Genomic DNA, 13,572 nt, shown 5'->3' on the forward strand with positions numbered 1-13,572 from the left:
AATGTGGTAAAGCAAGATGAAGTTGAATTAGATAACATGTGAAATCACTCTCCATTCCAAATGATATAGTAATCTCAATTGATTCAATTAGCAGAGACTCCACTAAAGTAGAAGAGGTTTAGCTGAGATTGCAATCTTCAGGAGTCTTTGTCACTGAAGATTTCACTACAGCCTCCTGAGTCCATCTTTAGATTACATTTGTAGATACTCCTGTACCTGGAAAGCTCTACACAAAATTTACAAAAGCATGGCCAGATTCTTGTCACCTTGTAGTAAAACACTTCTTGGAGCAATATTTCAGCTATGTCAAAGTAGATTAAGTGCTAATAGTGGCCTAAATTCTGAGTTAACACAATAAGAGTTGACCACTGTGTGGGCAGGATTCATTAAAACTTTCTGGGTTCTAAATCAAATTGGTTTTCAGACTATTTCTCTCTCTCTCTCTCTCTCTCTCTCTCTCTTTTTAGGTGAGAGGAGGGGAGATAGTGAGACAGGGTCCTGCATGTGCCCTGACTGGGATCCTCCTGGCAATCCCTGACTACGGCCAATGCTCAATTCAACTGAGCTATTCTCAGTGCCTGAGGCTAACACGCTTGTACCAACCCACCTATCCTTGGTGCTTGGGGCTGATGCCTGAACCATGAACCACTGGCTACAGGAAGTAAAAAGAGAAAGAGAAGGGGGAGAGGGATAGGAAGAGAAGCAGATGTGTCACTTCTATATCACTTCAGTTCCTAACCAGGAACCGAAACTGGGACATCCATGTGCTGGACCAATATTCTATCTACTGAGTCACTGGCCAGGCTGCAGCATTCTCTCTTTAACCTCCCCTTCTTCCTGGTTTTCTCATTTATTCCCATCTTTCCTTTCTTCCATTTTATCCTCTTCTGCTCCCTTTTCTCCCCACAATGCCTATTTTGCTCATCACATATTTTATCACTTACCCTAGACCCATACTCTTTTCCCTAGTTTTACTATATGACTTAACAGAAAGAGGTTTATATTGACCACACAGAATTCTCTGATCAGGAGTATTGAAAGGCCCTACATCGTGTTAAAAGAGGGAATTGTGTTTTACTGTCTATGAACATCAGTGGCAAAAAAAGCAGAGCAAATAAAGATGGTCAAAAAAGCCACACAGAAAATATTTTTGCATATCAATCCATATAGAATGAAAGGCTAAAATGATCTTTAAAGGCTACAAGGAGAAAATGCAAAAAGGAAATGTCACGTGAAACATTTTATATAATAAACTAATGGTTAAAAACAACTTATCAATACCCTCCTGGGATAAGAGTTCTATTCAGAAGATGTGTACTCAAAGGAAACCAGAAATACTTTATTTCTGAATTATTTTAAAAAATAATTATATGTGTTGTGTGTTGTTAAAAAATGTCAACTGAATATGTTTTCAAGATGTGTAGGCCTGGGGCCGGTAGCTCAGTTGGTTACAGCTGCCGTGCCCAATACACCAAGGCTGCGGGTTCCATCCCAGGTCAGGCCTATAGAAGAGTTAACCAATGAATGTATAAATAAGTAGAACAAATCAATGTTTCTCTCTTTTGTTCTTCCTCCATCTAAAATCAATAGAAAAGAAAGGAAGGACTGAGGGAGGGAGGGAGAGAGGAAGGGATGGATCTGAATGGCTTTATTTACCAATTTATTAACTGGGCAGCAGATAGAAAGGAGCTCAAAGAGCTACACAAAATGCGGTTGTTATAGGCAGAAGGAGCAGGAACATTAAAGTTGTATTAGGCATAAAAATGAGGTTGGTTATTGCAGTTACGTTCCTGCAGTGGTCCCCAAACTTTTTACAAGGGGCCAGTTCACTGTCCCTCAGACCGTTGGAAGGCCGCCACCTACAGTGCTCCTCTCACTGACCACCAATGAAAGAGGTGCCCCTTCCGGAAGTGCTGCGGGAGCGGATAAATGGCCTCAGGGGGCCGCATGCTTGCTTGGGGGATGACAGGAGTCTCTTGGGCAGATTACTTAACTAGTGCTGATAAGGCAATTCCTGATTGACTAATTAATTTAAGGTTCCATTTCTGGGAAAGCTAAAATTGTCTCAGTTGGTGATGTTGGACTTACCATAACTGACTACATTTTGGGCCTGTTGTCTTATTTTTAAAGTGTTATAGGACAAAATTCAATAAACTCGAAGAGTGTAAAGGGATTCTGTGAACAGTTTTAGAAGCAATGCTGTGATGTAACTCATGATTAACATGGACGCCTTATGGCCTTGTGATCGCCATAACATCATGTTTTACAGCCTCTACGCCGTTTTCTCGTGGTTTCCTGTCTGTATTGACCTTTTTCCATTGCTCCCTGCCAAAGTCCTACCCCTTGGTTAAGAGCTTCTTGCTCTGACGCTGGTCCAAATTGCAAGCCTTCTTCACAACCCTTCCTTCGGGGGAACGTCCGACGCTCGCTCTTCTCAGCCTCGTGTATCAATCAACCTGCGTGACCAAGACTCTTGTGGGCAGGGTCTGGGTTTCTCCAGATCTGAGTGCTCCTCTCGGCACCAGTACGTTCCAGCCACACTTACCAACTTAGGGGCAGTGCCCCGGCTCAACTAGACCGGACGGCACCGGAGGGTCACCGGGAACCAAAGAGAAAGCACCAGTAGTAGTGAGTTGCGACTGGACCTACAAAGCCACCGAACACAACACGGGAGTCCAACACTACGGGATCCCCAGGAGCGCCGAACTGCGTAGGGGCGGGGCCTACGCACGCAAAGGGGCGTGGCCCCCATCGCGCGCGGGAAAGGGGTTGGCGCCGCATGCACGCGCAGTTGACGGCCGCGCGCAGCACGCTCGGGGGCCGGATGGCGGCGGCTGCTGGGAGCGGGACGCCCCGCGAAGAGGAGGGATCCAGTGGGGAGGCCGCGGCCCCGCAGCCGCAAGCTCCGACGAGTGCGCCCGGGGCCCGTCTCTCCAGGCTGCCTCTGGCGCGAGTGAAGGCCTTGGTTAAGGCAGACCCAGACGTGACGCTCGCGGGACAGGAAGCCATCTTCATTCTGGCGCGAGCCGCGGTGCGGCGGGAGCGCGAGGGGCTCAAGGACGGGGCCGGGGGGCGTGGCGAGGGGCGGGCCTTAGCGGCGGCGTGGGCGGGAGTTGTGGGGGTGGAGGAGGCGGAAGAGGAGGGCCCGGGCGGGGCGTGTTGAAGACCGGAAGTGAGGTGTTGGGGCCGAATGGGGAGGTGTGAGTGTAGGAGCTGAAGACAGGGAAAGGATCGTGTACATTATTATTAGTCATTACACCTGTCTCATCCTGAGGGTGTGGATGACGACTTTTACTTCCATCTCCAGTGTCTACCACAGAATCTTTAGGAATCTCAAGTGAATAAGTGGGGTGGATTTACAAGTGAGGAATGAGGGACGTGGTATGGGCTACCTCGGGAGGGGAATGGGAATAGATCCTTGTGAAGTTAAGGACAACCTTCAGTTTCCCTGAAAACCTACCCAAACATCTGAGCTCCCTTACACTCTTCCCCCTACTCACAAATAGGAGCACTCACAAAAGTGAGTCTGGTAATACAGCAGGCAAAGTGAGAATATGATATACAAAAGCTTACCGTTCATACAGTAGATCCTCAAATAACTTCGTTTTTGTTCAGCATCACTTCCATATAATGTTGATGAGATGCGAAAGGGGCTTAACTGTTGTTTATATCACCTAACTGTGGTAAAATTGTTCCGGTCATATGGCGTTTTGTTGAAGGTCTTATTAGAACATCAAGTGAGAGCTTACTGTGCACATCTCCTGTTTGCTTCACAGGAACTGTTTGTGGAGACTATTGCAAAAGATGCCTACTGCTGTGCTCAACAAGGAAAGAGGAAAACGCTTCAGAGGAGAGATTTGGGTAGAGTGTCACTGCGGTATTGGGGGTGGACCTGGGAGGCTGAGTGAAGTTTTTCTTCGTACTGGTTAAGAATCACTATAACATGAAATGTGCCACAGGGTCTCTCTCTCTCTGGTGTTTTCTGCTGGACTACCACAGTGCTGGAAAACCCTACCTTTAGAGTCTCTCTGCTTTGGATGGCTGGAGGGATGTTGGTGCACAATGTTAGAGTCTAGCTGTCACCAAAGCTGACTAGACCGCTTTCTGCTGTGTTGTACCAGGCCAATGTGTACATTTCTTTTTCCCCTATAAACTGGGGGTTTGGTTTCTGACTCTTCTTTCTGGAATGGTAACTGTCATACATGTGTAAGCTTTTGTATATCATATTCTCACTTTGCCTGCTGTATTACCAGACTCTTCTCTGATGACACTCAGAGCAAAGAGGTTCCCTTCATTGAACAATATTTTCCCAGGCTGTTGTTACTCTTGTAGAGGGAGAGCTGATAGGTAAGACTTGGTGGTGGAATAGAAACGTATCTCAGGATAACAATGGAGCAGATTTTATAAATTCCTGATTTGCATAAAGCCTTTGATCCCTTCAGAGTGTGGGTTGTGCTTTTTGGGAGCTGATGTCCAAATAACCACAGGTAGTCAGGTGTCTCTTCACCTTGTGTTTCAGATAATGCAATAGAAGCTGTGGATGAATTTGCTTTTCTGGAAGGTAAGTTCTCTATCAGTGTTTTCAGCTGTCTTCCATACTAATAATCTGAGTTCAAAACCTTGTATAAAGTAAATGCATCATTTTTCCTTGTTTGTGTAGGGATAATTCTTCCGAATTCCTGTTAAAATAGGGAAAACTAACTTGCTAAATCTGATGAGATTTAGGAATTCCAATTCCCCTGGGGAATTAGAGCTTCTACCTGAGAATGGCTAATTATAAAGAAATGGGAGTGAAATTAAGACTCCAGTGGAATTAGTTGGATTCCACAGTTTAATTCCTACATTTATCTCCCCCAGCTTTAAATCTTCCTTCTCCTAATGCTAGAAACCAGAAACAGTTGTCAACATTCAAAGGGTTGTTTCTTGTTTCTTTTCCTTCAACAATCTGTGTTAAATGCTTATTTTCTGTATTGAGAGATTCTGTATTGTCTGTATCTATTTGTTCTTTGGCATTTTAGATGAACTAAATGTGTATTAACTAAATCGTGTTATTGAAACAGCAAATACCTCATTTTAGCTACCTTCTCTCAGAACTGTTTCTACACTTAATTCCTAAATCTGATCAGGTTCCTCTTCCTCACATGAATTCTGATTGAATGGTTTTGTGAAAGCCATGTACTTTCGCTATACTAAAGTGTCCTCTGTACCTCTTTCAAGCCTCATTACCTTCCAAAATCTTTTCTTGATTTACTTATTTCATTATATTTACCTTTGTTTTGCATCTTAATGTCAACCTAGACCCGTAGCCCTTTGGATATATTCTTTTCAATGTCTTTAAAGATAAATTCCCATGATCAGCTTCAACTGTTGTCTTAATTTATAGAATTTTCTTAAGGCTCTCTGTTTATTTACTCATTATTCTTAAAAAGAACCTGTTGCCTAAGGCAGGCAACTTTTTGTGACTAACTTCCTATAATTTTTCTAATAACAAATGTTTGAAGCCTATTTTACCTGCTGCTCATTTTTAATTACCAGCTCTTCAGAGATGAATAATATGATCAGATTTGTATTTTAAAGATGTAACAGTAGTGCCCTGTGGCTAATAAATTAATTGAAGGGTGCCTGGAATAGAATTGGAGAGATTTTTTTTTTTTTTTTACAGAGACATAGAGTCAGAGATAGGGATAGGTAGGGACAGACAGACAGGAACGGAGAGAGATGAGAAGCATCAATCATCAGTTTTTCGTTGCAACACCTTAGTGGTTCATTGATTGCTTTCTCATATGTGCCTTGACCGTGGGCCTTCAGCAGAACGAGTAACCCCTTGCTGAAGCCAGTGACCTTGGGTCCAAGCTGGTGAGCCTTGCTCAAACCAGATGAGCCAGCGCTCAAGCTGGCGACCTCGGGGTCTCTAACCTGGGTCCTCCTCATCCCAGTCCGACGCTCCATCCACTGCGCCACCGCCTGGTCAGGCAGAATTGGAGAGATTTTATGCAGTTTTCCATCCTAGCCTATCCCATGGCATAGTGCTTATCTTGGATTTTTGATAAATGTCACGTACTGAGTGGTAGATGTGTTTATTTTCATGTTCTGATCCAATAATTTCAGTAATTGAATCTTCTGTCTTAACAGGATTATATTAACAGATTGGAATTTTGGCCATTTTAGTGCCTGTGGATTTAGTCAGTATTATATTATTTTGTACCAGGTAAAATAAATATTCTTTTTTTTTTTTTTTGTATTTTTCTGAAGCTAGAAACGGGGAGAGACAGTCAGACTCCCGCATGCACCCGACCGGGATCCACCCGGCACGCCCACCAGGGGGCGACGCTCTGCCCCTCCGGGGCGTCGTTCTGCTGCAACCAGAGCCACTCCAGCGCCTGGGGCAGAGGCCAAGGAGCCATCCCCAGCGCCCGGGCCATCTTTGCTCCAGTGGAGCCTTGGCTGCGGGAGGGGAAGAGAGAGTCAGAGAGGAAGGAGACGGGGAGGGATGGAGTAGCAGATGGGCGCCTCTCCTGTGTGCCCTGGCCGGGAATTGAACCCGGGACTCCTGCACACCAGGCCGACGCTCTACCACTGAGCCAACTGGCCAGGGCTGAATTTCTCTTTTCATCTTATTTCATCAATTTTTGAGAGTTGTGTATTAATGTGTACTATGATTGTGGACTATTTCTATGATATTTCTGGTTTGGTTTTTTAAAAAATATATATTATAAAACCATGAGAGTAGGTATATATACATTTTAATATTGTACTATATTATTAGTATTTAAGTCTTTATAAATTGACCATTATATTTCTGGTAGTGTTTTTTGTCTTAAAGTCTATTCTATTTAATGTTATTAAAGCTTACCAGCTTGGTTTTTTGTTTTTTATTATTTACATTGTATATATTTTCTATTTTTAAGTGTTTTTATTTATTTATTAATTTTTTTTTTTTTTTACAGAGACAGAGAGAGAGTCAGAGAGGATAGACAGGGACAGACAGACAGGAACAGAATGATGAGAAGCATCAATCATTAGTTTTTCGTCACGCGTTGCAACACCTTAGTTTTCATTGATTGCTTTCTCACATGTGCCTTGACCGCGGGTCTTCAGCAGACTGAGTAACCCCTTGCTTGAGCCAGCGACCTTGGGTTGAAGCTGGTGAGCTTTTGTTCAAACCAGATGAGCCTGTGCTCAAGCTGGTGACCTCGGGGTCTCGAATCTGGGTTCTCTGCATCTCAGTCTGACGCTCTATCACTGTGCCACCACCTGGTCAGGCTGTTTTCTATTTTTTATTTATATTTTTACCTTTCCATGTCTTTGAAAATAGTATATAATTGTATTATTTTTTTAAAATTCAGACTAACAGTCTTTTTTTGTGTGTGTGTGACAGAAACAGAGAACGGGACAGCTAGGGATGACAGACAGAAAGGAAAGAGACGAGAAGCGTCAATTCTTTTTATTTTTTATTTTTTTATTTTTATTTTTTTTATTGATTCATTTTAGAGAGGAGAGAGAGAGAGAGAAGGGAGGAGCAGGAAGCATCAACTCCCATATGTGCCATGACCAGACAAGTGCAGGTTTCGAACCAGCGACCTCAGCATTCCAGGTCGACACTTTATCCACTGCGAAGCGTCAATTCTTTGTTGCAGCTCCTTAGTTGTTCATTAATTGCTTTCTCGTATGTGTCTTAACTGGAGGGCTACAGCAGAGCGAATAACCCCTTGCTCAAGCCAGCAACCCTGGGCTTCAAGCCAGTGACCATGGGGTCATGTATATCAGTGATTTTCAACCTTTTTGAGCCGCGACACATTTTTTACATTTACAAAATCCTGGGGTACACCACCTACAAAAATGACACAAAATGACGCTCTAACACAGTACATATTATACATATAGTTAATAATATAGTTTCTAAATGTATTTATCTTCACTTAGTGTGAAACTGGGCCTGTTCGATGAACACAAAAGGGATATCCTGGCAGAAATGGTAGAAAGACACACACGAAACTCTTCCTCAACAGTTCTCAGTCTTTCTCTGTTTTTAGTTTTTATCACAGTCAAGCTTGAGAAGCTAAGCTCACATAGATATGTGGTTGAAAACAGGAGCAATGTCAAAATAGCTTCGTTGGCCAGAATGGGGAACTCCTTGGGAACAGATAACCAAAAACTGTCCAAAGGAAGATTAGCAAACTTTAGCTTTAAAGTTAGATAACATTGTGATGCTTGGTGGGGGCCTCTTTTAAAAAGAAAAAGGTCAAATATCTATATACACCATCAGGATAGACATAACCAGCTGAGGCTAAGGCTTCATCTAGTGGTGGCAACATTTACCTCCAGTCCTGACCAGAATTAGAAATCGGGACCATGGGGAGGAGTAGCAGCTTCAACTGCTTGCCACGGCCGGCTGCACAATGACAAGTGCGTGGCAGCCCGAGCGGGGACCTTCCTGGGTGTGGATGAGAGGCAGCCTACTATTGGTTCATCGCTAGTGGTTGGGATGAATCCTAGAAGGTGATTGGTCAGTGAGCGTTCCCTGTGCCTCCACTCTTCCTGTCCGCTGATAGCTGGAGGGATTGTGAGGGGAATCTTTATGTTCTGATGGAGGTGGCTGGCGGCGGGCTGGATAAATAGCCTCTGCGGGCCGTATCCAGCACGCAGGCTGTAGTTTGGGGGCCCATGTTTAATTTTCCCACGGCATACCTGACCATGTCTCATGGCACACTGGTTGAAAAACACTGATGTATATGATCCCACGCTCAAGCCAGCAACCTCGTGCTCAAGCTGGTAAGCTTGTCTCAAGCCAGATGAGCCCACACTCAAGCCGACGACCTTGGGGTTTCAAACCTGGGTTCTCTGTGTCCCGGCCTGACACTCTATCCACTGTGCCATTGCCTGGTCAGGAGGGACTAACAGTCTTTAATTGGCACACACTTAGGTAATTTGTATTTGATGTAATTAGTGATGTATATGGGTGTAAGCCTACTATCTCGTTTTGTGCAATTTGTCTTGTCTGTGTTTTATTTTTCATCTCCATTTTTTGCCCCCTTAAAAAAATTATTTTTAGAACTTGATGGATTTTAGAGAGAGGAGAGGGAGAGAAAGGGTGGGGAGGAGCAGGAAACATCAACTCATAGTAGTTGTTTCTCATATGTGCCTTGACCAGGCAAGCCCCAGGTTTCAAACCAAGAACCTCAGCATTCTAGATTGATGCTTTATCCACTGTGCCACCACAGGTCAGGCTGCCCCCCCCCCTTTTTTTGCATTTTTCCGAAGCTGGAAATGGGGATGCAGTCAGACTCCCGCATGTGCCCGATCAGGATCCACCCGGCATGCCCACCAGGAGGCGATGCTGTGCCCATCTGGGGTGTTGCTCTGTTGCATCCAGAGCCACTCAAGTGCCTGAGGCAGAGGCCACAGAGCCATCCCCAGGGCCTGGGCCATCCCCACTCCAGTGGAGCCTCGGCTGCGGGAGGGGAAGAGAGACAGAGAGGAAGGAGAGGGGGAGGGGTGGAGAAGCAGATGGGTGCTTCTCCTGTGTGCCCTGGCGGGGAATCGAACCCGGGACTCCTGCACGCCAGGCCGACGCTCTACCACTGAGCCAACCGGCCAGGGCTACATTTGGTTTTTTTGTAGTTTTACTTTGGGACATCTAGGTGTAGATTTCTTATATAGTCTGATTAGAGTTGTTAAATCTGTGATCTGTCCTGGAGAATTCTTAGTCAATAACTGTTGAAATATTGGCTCTGCTTTGTTTTTTCTATCTCCTTTCTCTTTGGGATTCCCACTAAACAGATGTTAAGCTCAACCATAATTTTGCCTTTCTGGGATGTAATCTGTGTAATTTTTCTGACCTTCCAGTTTGTTCTTTCTATAGTAGTCTTATCTCCTTCAAACTTTTCTGTTGATTTATTTTAGTTTCAGGGTTGTTGTTTTTTATATTTTCAGTTCTGTAAATTTTATTTTATTTATTTATTTACAGAGAGAGAGAGTCAGAGAGAGGGATAGATAGGGACAGACAGACAGGAACGGAGAGAGATGAGAAGCATCAATCATCAGTTTTTCGTTGTGACACCTTAGTTGCTCATTGATTGCTTTCTAATATGTGCCTTGCTTGACTGCAGGCCTTCAGCAGACCAAGTAACCCCTTGCTCGAGCCAGCGACCTTGGGTCCAAGCTGGTGAGCTTTGCTCAAACCAGATGAGCCTGCGCTCAAGCTGGTGACCTCGGGGTCTCGAACCTGGGTCCTCCGCATCCCAGTCCGATGCTGTATCCACTGCGCCACCACCAAGTCAGGCTATTTGGTTATTTTTTAAGTGTATTTTGTCACTTTATATTGGTGATATTTTCTGCATGGGTTTTGAAGCCTGTATTTTATTTATTTAAACATAGTAACACAATTGTTTTATAGTTTGTATCCAATCCAATTTCCCAGCCTTTTGAAGCATTTTTGCAATTTTACTTTATTTTTTATTTAGTTTTAGAGAGACAGGAAGGGGGAGAGAGGGAGAGAGAGAGAAACATTGATTTGTACCACTTATTTATGCATTCATTGTTTGATTCTTGTATGTGCCCAGGCTGGGGGTCGCACCTGCCACTTTGGCGTGTGGGGATAGCACTCAAATCAACTGAGCTAACAGGCCAGGGCTCATAAAACATTTTTGTTTGTGTTTGTTTATTGTTTCTATTGGTAATATCTCGTGGGCTGTTTTCTCTGTATATCTAGTTATATAACTATATTGCTCATTGGACTTGAAAAAATCATTTGTTAGATAATTTAAGGCCTGTATGATGATTTTTTTTACCTGGAGACTTTATTTTACTGTGAGCACGAGTGGGACTAGATGTTATGGTGGGATTCCCCTAAAGGCCAGAATGCGTAAAGCTTCACTGTGGGGAGCTGGCTTTTTCAGGAGCTCCTCTAGTTCTGCAGATACTTCCTTCAGTTCTTTGGAAGAGAGCCCTCTGGTATTTTCCTGTTAAGTTAGGTTTAAATTCTTGTTTTCTGGTAGCGCTTCATTCAGGGACATTTGCGGGGAGAAGGACAAGCTTTTTCTGTTTCTTTCCGTCATTCCTGGGTGAGTCTGCAGCCGCCCCATGGTCTCCTAGGCAGAGGGCCCCCACCTCTGCCGCAGCTCTGTGTTCATTCTAGGCCCATTTTCCCTCTACACCATTTATAAACATACTGAAGTCAGATTCCTGTTACTCAGCTTTTTGTGGAAAGTTCTTAAATGCTGATGGAGGGACCCCCCTCTTGTTTGTTGTAGATTTATATATTTTTTTAAGACTTTTTTTTAAAGACTTTATTCATTTTAGACAGGAGAGAGAGAGAATGAGAGAGAGAGAGAGAGAGAATGAGAGAGAGAGAGAGAGAGAGAGAGAGAGAGAGAAGGGAGGAGCAGAAAGCCATCAACTCCCATATGTGCCTTGACCAGGCAAGCCCAGGGTTTTGAACCAGCGACCTCAGCATTCCAGGTCGATGCTTTATCCACTGCACCACCACAGGTCAGGCAAGACTTTTTTTTTTTAATGGAATCCTAGATAGGAGGGCATAGAAACTTGTGGGCTCAGCATCACATCATGAACTGGAACTTTCTCAAAAAATAGTAAACTCTTTGCTTAGAGAACTTATGTATTTTGTATCACTCATTCTTTGTATGGTCTCCACAAATGTTCGTTAACTAACACAACAACTTGTTGGGTCTATTCCCACCTCTAATTCTAAGTCTCAGACTAGAATGTTTAATTCCCAACCGCCCGCCCTCTGTACTGACATGTTTTCCCCAAAATCTTTTGGATGTACACTCTTCAAAACAAGTATTTTGGTCACTGAGAACTGCCAGCCCCAGAACAGCCTCCACCTTCACCTGGCCTGTTTGTTACCCTCACCCGGCTCTCGAGACCCTTGCTTTATACACTGCTCTTTGTCGTTTTAGGTACTTTGGATTGATTGCGGTGCCAGCCCCTCTGAGCATTCACCTGTCCTCCAGCCAGCCCTCTCCAGACCTCAGCTTTGAAGAACAGAGTCCCTGAAAGTCACACCTACATACTGTTTCTGCTCTAACTTCATCTAAGCCAGGATAAATGGAGATCTCACCTGTTAGCTTTTCTACACAAGGTCTTCCACTGCTGTGTCTTCCATTTCCAGTCTGGGTGTAGCTGCTGCTGCTTGAGGCAGAGACAAAGAAAATGATGTGTGTAGGTTGCTTGATGAGTGGTAGGGAACCAGAATAAAGGCCTCTGATCAACTGCAAGCTAGTGTATTTCATAGCCTTGCCATTCTCCCACGATGACCAGAGCTACTGTGCCCAGTGACAGACCTTCCTGATCTTCTGTGCCGGCACTCAGCCCTGTCTTTTCATTTGTTTGTTCTTCATTTCTCCATCATGTCACCAGAATCTGGTTCCAAAATTTACTGGACACCATTTAAGATCTTCATAAGTTCAGATAAATGTGATCCAAGATTTAAAACTAATTAAAACAGCTTTGTTTGGATATAATTCACATACCATTACAATTCACCCATTTTAAGTATATATAAAATATTTCAGTAGTTTTTTTGTATATTTACAAATATGTACAACTATTACCAGACTTTTAGAACATTTTCATGAGTGGAATCTGGTATTTTGTGTCTGGCTTCTTTCATATAATGTTTTCAAGGTTTATGTGATAGCATGTATCAGTACCAATTCCTTTATTTTAGTTTTTAATTATATACATAACAAAATTCACCATTTAAACCATTTTTAAGTGTACGGTTTTGTGGCATTAAGTACATTCAGTGTTGTGCAGCCATTACCATCATTCATCTCTGGAACTTCTTGTCTTTGCAAATTGAAACTGTACCCATTAAATAATAACTTCCCACTCTCCCCTTCTCCAGTCTCTGGCTAAATTCTGTCTTTTTGAGGGGAAAGTATGGGTGACATGGCAGGAAGGAGGTAGAATGTTTAGGATGTCCTGGTTAAGTAAAGCAGCAGAAAGCCCTGCACAGTGGGTCTTAAATGTTTTGGATCGTGGACTGAAGATACAGAGTTTGTAGGTATCCCTAGGGAAAGGCACAGATGGTCCCGTAATGTTTCGTAAATCAACTATTTTGTGATAATACTAGATTTACAACAAAGTTGCAGAGATAGTGCTGAGTTCTTGTATATTCCTCATATAGTTCCCTGTTAACCTCTTACATTGCCTGGTATGTTTGTTAAAACTAAGAAACTGACGTTTACATGTTACTATTATTTTTTTTTTAGATTTTATTTATTGATTTTTAGGAGAAGAGAGAGAGAAAGGGAGAGAAGGAAAGAGGGTAGAGAAAGGGAGCAGCAGGAAGCATCAACTTATAGTAGTTGCTTCCTATACGTGCCTTGACCAGGCAAGCCCAGGGTTTCAAACTGGAAACCTCAGTGTTCCAGGTGGACACTTGGTCCATTGTGCCACCACAGGTCAGGCTTATGTGTTACTATTAACTAAACTCCAGACTTTGGCTTTTTTCAATTCTCCCATTGATATGTTTTTTGTTCCAAGATCCAGTTTAAGCTACTTCATTTTATTCACTTGTCATGTCTCTCCAGTCTCCTCTGACCT

The 13,572-nt window shown here is 43.5% G+C and overlaps 1 protein-coding gene across 1 annotated transcript; it reads left to right on the plus strand.

Moving 5' to 3' along the window:
• The first annotated feature begins 2,777 nt into the window (after nt 1-2,777).
• On the plus strand, nt 2,778-12,866 carry POLE4 (DNA polymerase epsilon 4, accessory subunit). Its single transcript, XM_066267482.1, has 4 exons — nt 2,778-3,031; nt 3,777-3,861; nt 4,520-4,561; nt 11,922-12,866. The coding sequence occupies exons 1-4, from the start codon at nt 2,780-2,782 to the stop codon at nt 11,933-11,935; spliced, it is 393 nt and encodes a 130-aa protein (XP_066123579.1). The 5' UTR covers nt 2,778-2,779; the 3' UTR covers nt 11,936-12,866.
• Nucleotides 12,867-13,572: the final 706 nt, after the last annotated feature.

The sequence above is a fragment of the Saccopteryx bilineata genome, chromosome 3, assembly GCF_036850765.1.
Source record: "Saccopteryx bilineata isolate mSacBil1 chromosome 3, mSacBil1_pri_phased_curated, whole genome shotgun sequence".
In the NCBI taxonomy this organism is placed as follows: Eukaryota; Metazoa; Chordata; class Mammalia; order Chiroptera; family Emballonuridae; genus Saccopteryx; species Saccopteryx bilineata.